The sequence below is a fragment of the Polyodon spathula genome, chromosome 9 (assembly GCF_017654505.1).
Source record: "Polyodon spathula isolate WHYD16114869_AA chromosome 9, ASM1765450v1, whole genome shotgun sequence".
NCBI classification, from domain to species: domain Eukaryota; kingdom Metazoa; phylum Chordata; class Actinopteri; order Acipenseriformes; family Polyodontidae; genus Polyodon; species Polyodon spathula.
The window spans coordinates 37,122,495-37,131,579 of record NC_054542.1 but is presented as its reverse complement, the minus strand read 5'-3'; the positions used below and the strand labels follow the sequence as shown (position 1 = coordinate 37,131,579).

Sequence of the window (9,085 nt, the reverse complement as noted above, 5' to 3'; positions counted from 1 at the left end):
AAATGTAAAAAAAAAAAAAAAAAAAAAATGGTATGCTTTATGTAGCCTACGCCCATAGGTGCATTTCTATTTTATCTTTTATCAGTAAGATCTGCAATAAACATGTGTCCGACGTTCAGAACACGAACTGTGAGGTTCTGAAAATGCACTGCACTATCAGTAAAAGCATGTAGTCGTGTAGTAGCCAACACATGAATTTGAGCACCCTAAAGACAAAATTACAATACACTAACTTTCATAAATACGTTAATATACAATCAAACTGATAACAGTCCTGTGCATAAGCAACAGCTGACATATACTTAATTACATTAACACATTTTTAAAGAATGTTTTCAATGAGTATGCGCGTGACCGTGACGCGAATTTGGGAATCCCCGATGCTCATTCCGAAAAATGTTGCTGCTTGCTAAGTAAAAAATGATCACGTGGATGTGAATGACGGGTTTAGAAATCTCAACAAAAGGCTTGCAACGATAAAAGTAGTCTTTTTTAACTAGGCGCGATTTTATTACGACTATTAAAATTAGTACTTTCAAGCAGACGGTGTATGCTTCTTGAAGCACAATGTCTAGTAAGATTTTACACACTACTTTAACGTCAGGTGGCCCGGGGGGCGGAAATTACATCAGTGTGCTACAGAGTTTAGTTCAAGCTGAAAGGTCAGATGGCAAAAGATGCTCAGGGTGAATTTTGGAGTTTTTAGTTCCGCCATTAATTTGGACTACACAATGAGGCAGCTACATGTTGACGATGTTTCGGTGCTAATACTACAGTAACCACCTAAAAAAAAATCCGGAGCAACACTGGAACTGAACTAGAGGGGAAAAGTATGCATTTAAAATACTGTTTGTGTTTATGCTTGCAGTGTAGTTTTCAATGTTGCTTTATTATTCATTTGCACAATCAGTCGTTTCTCTTTTTTCCAGGAAAATAAATCGCTGTTATTTATCTGTCTCACAATGAATTGCTTTTAGATTATTTTTTTTACTAAATACACTTTGCCGTCTGTTCTGCAACATAACGACGATAGCACGATTGTTTACAAATATTATGCTAGTCTGGAATTAGTTTGCTCTTATGTTTACCTAGACCTTGTGAATAGCCTTTTATTGTTTGTTTTGTTTTGTGTTATTTATTTATTTATTTTTTTTTTGGGGGGGGGGGGGGTCGTGGTGTATAGCTACCTTTATTAGAATTAGAATTGGGAACTGGTCTATTTCGTTGTTTTTATAGTCCCGGACAGTTAGCGGTATAACTTACAGGTTCACAAAGTAATTGTAACCTCCATCTGCTCTTAGAGTGGGAAGCAGAGTGTTTCCCTTACATTTAATTTGATAAATTGGAGGGGTATGAAGTATTACATAATGTAAGCAGGCATCAAAAACCTTTCCACGCCTTACTGCTTTAGTACAGTAACATCCAACTGCCTACAGTGTTTTAAACTATTTTTTTACAACCGTGCGGTTATGTTAGGTACAATGCCTGTCTGTTAAAAATGTTCTGAATTTAGCCAATCAAACGAATTTTCTTCAAAAATGTAGTACTAGAGGCGCAAAACAATTACATCTCTAAAGTAGACAAATCTAAATGTAAAACTAAATGGCCAAACTGGTTTAATAGATCAATTAAAAAAAATATTCAGCGAAAAAAGACACTTTACAGAGCATTAAAAAAGGACCAAAAAGAAAGTACACAGAAAGAGTACACAGAACTGCAAACGCAAGTCAAAAAGGAAGTTAGAAAAGCCAAGAGAGAAATAGAAATGAACATTGCTAAGGGGGCTAAAACCAATTACAAAATGTGTTTCCAATATTACAACAGCAAGAGAACATTCAAAGAGGGGGTTAAATGTTTAAGAGATACAAATGGCAAAATCGTAGATGAAGAAAAAAAAATAGCAAATATATTAAATGATTACTTTTCACAAGTTTTTACAAAGGAAGATACGGACAACATGCCCCACATGTCATCCAGTTCCTATCCAGTTTTAAATAACTTTAGCATAACCGAGGCAGAAGTGTTAAAGGGACTAGGAGCTCTTAAAATAAACAAATCCCCTGGGCCGGATGAGATCCTCCCAATAGTACTCAAAGAAATGAAAGAATTAATTTACAAACCGCTAACCAAGATCATGCAGCAGACTCTTGACACGGGCAGTACCAACAGACTGGAAAATTGCAAACGTAATATCGATCCACAAAAAGGGAAACAAACTGACTTCTATTATATGCAAACTTATGGAAACTATAATAAGATCCAAAATGGAAAATTACCTATATGGTAACTGTATCCTGGGAGACAGTCAACATGGTTTTAGGAAAGGGAGATCGTGTCTGACTAACTTGCTTGATTTTTTTGAGGATGCAACATCGATAATGGATAATTGCAAAGCATATGACATGGTTTATTTAGATTTCCAGAAAGCTTTTGACAAAGTCCCGCACAAAAGATTAATTCTCAAACTGAACGCAGTTGGGATTCAAGGAAACACATGTACATGGATTAGGGAGTGGTTAACATGTAGAAAACAGAAAGTACTGATTAGAGGAAAAACCTCAGAATGGAGTGTGGTAACCAGTGGTGTACCACAGGTATCAGTATTAGGTCCTCTGCTATTCCTAATCTATATTAATGATTTAGATTCTGGTATAGTAAGCAAACTTGTTAAATTTGCAGACGACACAAAAATAGGAGGAGTGGCAAACACTGTTGCAGCAGCAAAGGTCATTCAAAATGATCTAGACACGATTCAAAACTGGGCAGACACATGGCAAATGACATTTAATAGAGAAGAGTGTAAGGTACTGTACGCAAGAAATAAAAATGTACATTATAAATATCATATGGGAGATACTGAAATTGGAGAAGGTATCTATGAAAAAGACCTAGGAGTTTTTGTTGACTCAGAAATGTCTTCATCTAGGCAATGTGGGGAAGCTATAAAAAAGGCTAACAAGATGCTCGGATACATTGTGAAAAGTGTTGAATTTAAATCAAGGGAAGTAATGTTAAAACTGTACAATGCACTAGTAAGACCTCATCTTGAATATTGTGTTCAGTTCTGGTCACCTCGCTATAAAAAAGATATTGCTGCTCTAGAAAGAGTGCAAAGAAGAGCGACCAGAATTATTCCAGGCTTAAAAGGCATGTCATGTGCAGACAGGCTAAAAGAATTGAATCTGTTCAGTCTTGAACAAAGAAGACTACGTGGCGACCTAATTCAAGCATTCAAAATTCTAAAAGGTATTGACAGTGTCAACCCAAGGGACTTTTTCAGCCTGAAAAGAAACAAGGACCAGGGGTCACAAATGGAGATTAGACAAAGGGGCATTCAGAACAGAAAATAGGAGGCACTTTTTTACACAGAGAACTGTGAGGGTCTGGAATCAACTCCCCAGTAATGTTGTTGAAGCTGACACCCTGGGATCCTTCAAGAAGCTGCTTGATGAGATTCTGGGATCCTTCAAGAAGCTGTTTGATGAGATTCTGGGATCAATAAGCTACTAACAACCAAACAAGCAAGATGGACCGAATGGCTTCCTCTCGTTTGTAAACTTTCTTATGTTCTTATGTTCTTATTTTCTTATGATATTATTCTATCGCTGGTATGTGACAGGTGAGGTTTGCATTTTCATTAATTCACATACAATAAAAAGATAAACTGTTTTTGTTGTTGTTGTTTTTGTTTTTTTATGGATTTTCCAGATGATGCTTAGAGTCTGTCTGATTCTCACAGTAAGCATTCTAAGTGTACATTCATTCTCATGACGTCACAGAGGGATAGTCTGTGATCTGGGAGAAGTATGGAGTTGAGACTCTTTATGAAATGATGCAGTTCATAAAACTCATGTGCTTTCTTCAACTGGTTCCAATAGGTAAGTATCATTTAAAGTTGCAAAACCTAGATTATATTTACTTGGACAAGATTGAAAGCCTTTTCTACAATGTTAAAAAAAAAAGAACAGGAAACAATTCTAGATTACTGTAATAATATTCCATTTTGTTTAACGGTACCATATTATTTTTTTTGTGGTGGTGTTGTGGATTGTCTGCGAAAGCCCAAAGAACAATTCATATTTTAAAATTATTAAAGTGGCCTTGGTCCTAACCAAACAATGATATTTATAAATCTGTATTATTTTGCATTCCCAAATCAGCCAGTTGTGAGTTTCCAGCGCCTGTCAATGTAACCCTCAGTTCTCACAACTTTCAGCATGTACTGAGATGGGAACCAGGACCTGGTTCTCCAGAGAGGGTACAATACAGGGTCCAGTACAAGTAAGTAAACAGCAGATTTTTCCAATGCTTCTTTATTGGTACTATTTGGGTCACGATGCACCCATTTCAATGTTCTTTTTCCACCACCTTGTTTATGATTTAGCTCCGTCGAATGGGTTTTGATGACGTCATGCCTGAATGTCACCATTACCAGAGAGTGTGATCTAACAGTAGTGTTTGATGATGTCTACGAGCACTATGCCGCTCAGGTTCAAGCCTTCAATGAGACGCACCACTCCAACTGGACTTCAATGAGCTCCACTTTCCAACCTTTTTCAGACAGTAAGCCAGATTTGTGTATTCTGTTCTGTTGAGCAAGTGTAAATATAGAGATCATTTGCCACTCGACATGTAGAGATTTATGAATATTGTCACGAAATGACCAATCCATTTGACTGATATTGCCTCAGACTTCACAGATCCACTACTATGCTTTGTGAAGCTGTGGTGAATGCTAAAGACTGTTTTGATCAATGCAGACCATTTCTTCTTGGTGTAGACACTGTGAAAGTATTATTCCCAACACTATCTCTTGCACTCAGAGTACCCGAATCTACAGGTTGTACATTAGATATTTTTGAATCTTTTTTTTTTTTTTTTTTTTTCCTCTGCTAGCAATCCTTGGTCCACCGGAGGTGTCTGTCTCTGGGTGTGGAGATTGTCTCAGCTTGCAGATCAAACCTCCCAGAGGAAAAGGAAAAAAGCCTTTGCTGGCACTTTACTATCAGTTTGACTATAGCATTGAAGTGCAGGATATGAAAGATGGGCACAAGGTAAGTGTGAAATCCTATTGTAAAACGAATGGAACAAAAGCCTGCTTCCAATTGATTGAGAACTAGTTATTAACTGCTAAAATTGACTTTTTCAATATTAAAACAAATCACTGAAATACATATATAGTAAGAATATAAATGTGTCTATTGCAGTATTATTACGAGATGCCCTTATTTTAGAAGATTAATTGACCTTGTTTGCATTCAGCATAATCCCCAAGAAACCATTCAGCACCTTGTCTTCTGACTTTTTGCAATTCACTGTCTCCCAAAGTTGAAAGCTTAAAAATATATTGCTTTAAAATGCAATAGTGAAACCTACAGTAAAACTTAAATGGGAAAAAACATTTTGTCATTGGAATAAGCACACAAAAACTACCTTTTGCGATGAACTTGCCTTTTTTATTTAAATGTTACAGTTCTCAGAAATACTGGAAAAATGTAAAGGCACAGTGAATCACAGTATAAAGCTACTGGAATCTGGCAGAGAGTACTGTGTAAAAGTGAGGATGTACCACACTGGAATGAATATGAACTCGGAGCCTTCTCTGCCACACTGTGCATTCACTAGTCCTGAGCCTGTCAGCAAAGGTACATTGCAGTCATGTAATTATTGTTCTGAGATTTATTTTTATGTTTCTATAACCTTAAAGGATAACTACCTTCAAATGGCATTTTGTTTATTTGTCACCTTGTAGAATGTTTCAGCCATTCTGAGTGCTTTTGAGTTCTGTTCAATGGACTGCTACGTTGCTCCAATACAGAAATGTTATGGTTTTTCTCTGTATCAAAATCCACCTGGCATGGTGGAAATATGGAAATATGAAGTACTCAAACTTAATGGAAACTTGGATTTCAAAAGCTCAAGCAATGCCAGGCACGTGCGGATACAGTGAAAATAATTTTAAAAAAAAAACGACTTTGGAGCAAAAGAACTATAATTACTCAGAATCATTGTTCACAGCATAACAGAAATACATTCTAGAGGTGAAAAAACACCAAGTCAAATTGGAAGTTATTGTTTCTTAACCATGAACACATTTGTTTCCTAACCCTTGAATTATTTGTTAGCACAGGTTATATTTGCACACCTTTCACCTTTTCATGTCAACTACAATGTGGCGGTGTGTTGTTTTTTTTTGTTTGTTTTGGTTTTTTTTTTGGGGGGGGGGGGGGGGGGGTTAAAATATAAGAACCTTTTCTATTGAATTTTCTTGCAAATCTAAGAATTCTTGTACCCTTCGACTTGTTTGAGAAAATACTATACTGTATTTCAAAGTGCCACCTCTCTCTCTTGTGTTTTCCAGTTCCTGGTGTACTGGTTTCTTTGTTCATCTTCTGCCTGTTGATGGCTCTGGTGGTGTCCTCCCTGGTATATAGTGGGTTCCTGTGCCCATTGAAGGCAAACCTCCCCCAAGTGTTGGTAAGGAATTGTCCAGTGCCATTAGTCTTAACTGCAGACCAAAACCCCCCAAAAATACCTTAATCATTACTTTAATATTCTTCAAGAACAATCACGTAAGTAACATTTACCCTCAGCTATGACTGGCAGATTCAAAATAGCCATCGGCGACATGAAAAAGTTGGTCACCATTATCTATATCCACTGTATGCACATATTAAAATGTAACTTTGACATATAATGTGTTTTCTCTGCAGGCTTCTTTTACTGTACTTGGTGCCAATTCAAAGAGGGTTTTTGTTCCAGAGAGTTGCACTGTTGTGGAGCATGGCTGCTTTTCCCTCATGTATTCCAGCATAAAGAAAAGAAGCAGCTGGAAACATCTCGACTCCAGTGAAAGTGAGTACTCTGACAGCGGAGAGATCGATGGGTATGAAAACCATGCCATTCGGGTTCCAGGCCAAGAAAGTTCCAGTAACGAACCTGTGGAAACTGAAGAGACTATCACGTCTGTGGAGCCGGGGCAAACCCTTGATCCAGGTGATCCAGCACAGGCGTTGCATCTGGTTGTGTGTGAGGACACAGCAGGACCTTCAGTGGAGCAGCCAGACCCAGAGCAACTTAAACCCTTACTTGAGAGGAGAGACTCAGAGGAGGAAAGCTGCCAAAACGTCAATTTGTTTTCAGTGATGTTGGGGGCTACTGATGAAGAAATCTTAGAGAGCCCTTCAGTTGAAGTGGCTCTGGTTGTAGAGAATCAACCGCCGGGCTGCTGTAATCTGCAAGAATATCCACAGGAATCACCACTGATGGTGGCTCTAGAATCTGTACAAATTAAAGACAAAGAGCAGTTGAGCTATTGTACAGAGTCAGAGTCAGAGGAGGAGAGTGACTGTGAGCCTTCTGGCTACATGAGGCGTTCGGTACAGTAGCTGTATGACCTGTAGGAGTGCTTGTGATCACCTTGGATAGTCTCTGTTACCAAACCTTGCAGGTCTTGTTTCAAAGGTCCACATATTGAATAATGGGAGCACAGTTCAAAAAAAACTTTTTTTACAAAACTAGAACCAAACAACTCCATAATCTAATTGAAGGTTTCTTAAGTACTCTTCAAGTAGTTTGATGTCAAATTAAAGAGTATGTAGTTTCAAATTAAATATTCATATATAATTCTTTTTATTGTCCTCTTACTTTTTTATGGTGTTTTGCAATCATTCTGAGTAATTATTATTAAAATTACTCAAATATTGTATTTAATTAATTTTTTTACATGGCTTGTTTTATCGATTTTTGACCTGAGTTGACGAGCACCTCTCAAGTTGTAGTTGGCTAATTCTGTTTTGCACAGTTGTGTAACACAGTGTAGATCAGCATAATTTTTAGAAAGAGCCAGAGCCAGCACCATCTAATAAAGAAATACTGTACTGCAAGTCAGGTTTCCTTTTGTATTGCTGTCACTAAGCAGTAGCTGTTTAATAGATGATGCAGAAGAAATAGCGACTCTCAGGCAAGCAAAGCTGAAGATTCAAATCAAAAACACAGTATTTGGGTAATTGCAATAATAAACACTCATAAAAAGTATGTCCTGTATGAATATCTAAATTGAAGCCAAATGCTAAGTTTAAGCAGATCATGTTTGTACTGTAGCTGGATTAGAAACACAGTAAAGGTTGTTGTACAGTCCTGCCGTTTCAAGCAGAGGTTCAGCAAGGTGGACGTGCAACAGAGGGAAACGTTGAGATATTGTCGGTTTTATTTGCCCTTTGAAACAAAGCAACATGTTTGCAAAAGGATGTAGTTTAAACATCAGTGTTTGAGAACATTAACATGCCGTCCAATCTAGTTGGTAGCTGTACTGCTGCTTAAGACTGGAGCCAGAGAACTCCGGGACTTAACATTTTGAATTGCTGACCACAATTAATCTTTCACATTATAATATGCAGTCATAATCGTTACTTTGTATCAAGTAAATATATACGTGCACAAACATATATGCTACTATTGTACAGAATGTAACAATTTTTTTATACGTGTACCAGTGCGAAGTGTCTCCTCCATGTACTTTTTTTTTTTTTTTCACTGAGCCATTCATTCCTGCCAGATTCATGAAGACTCTTGGATGTTTCTTGATGCTAGACTTTGGTCAGTATTCCCCTTTATTGCTATGTGTCAGAAGGTTAGAATAAGAAGCCATAATATGGTCTAAAGCTCTATCCCTGAAATCAGTTTTAGTTGAAATCGGTGAAGATCAGTTTCCTGTAATTAGGTTGAATTGGCAAAAAAATATCCCTTTTGTTATATGAATACACAGCATTGAACAACACTCGGAATGCAAACTAAAATGTATGTCTTTTATATAATTACAAATAAACATTTTTCATTTATTCAGAGTTGTATGATTTATTCTGACTTGCACTATTTCAGAAAAATGTATATTAGAAATGCTTGGAATCCATTTCAAAGGCAAGATTTCTGTATTGAAAAGATACAGACAAAGAATAGTGTGGTTAATATGCTATTGCTTTCCTCAATGTCTACTAATAACACCATTCATTTACTTTGGTTTTTTTCTTAGGTACAACTGGATAGAAAAAGTAAAATAAATAGGTATCTTAGAGGGAGTGTCACT

The 9,085-nt window shown here is 37.0% G+C and overlaps 1 protein-coding gene across 2 annotated transcripts; it reads left to right on the top strand.

The window, feature by feature from the left end:
- Nucleotides 1–8,840, top strand: LOC121320780 (interferon alpha/beta receptor 2-like). Of its 2 annotated transcripts, none has more exons than XM_041259405.1 (8): nucleotides 1–830; nucleotides 3,709–3,878; nucleotides 4,161–4,281; nucleotides 4,385–4,563; nucleotides 4,897–5,054; nucleotides 5,474–5,645; nucleotides 6,362–6,477; nucleotides 6,714–8,840. In XM_041259405.1, the coding sequence occupies exons 2-8, from the start codon at nucleotides 3,830–3,832 to the stop codon at nucleotides 7,386–7,388; spliced, it is 1,470 nt and encodes a 489-aa protein (XP_041115339.1). In that variant the 5' UTR covers nucleotides 1–830; nucleotides 3,709–3,829; the 3' UTR covers nucleotides 7,389–8,840. The 2 variants fall into 2 exon arrangements, with proteins under 2 accessions (XP_041115339.1, XP_041115340.1); XM_041259406.1 differs by having other exon boundaries at nucleotides 6–830; nucleotides 4,217–4,281.
- The last annotated feature ends 245 nt before the right edge of the window (nucleotides 8,841–9,085 follow it).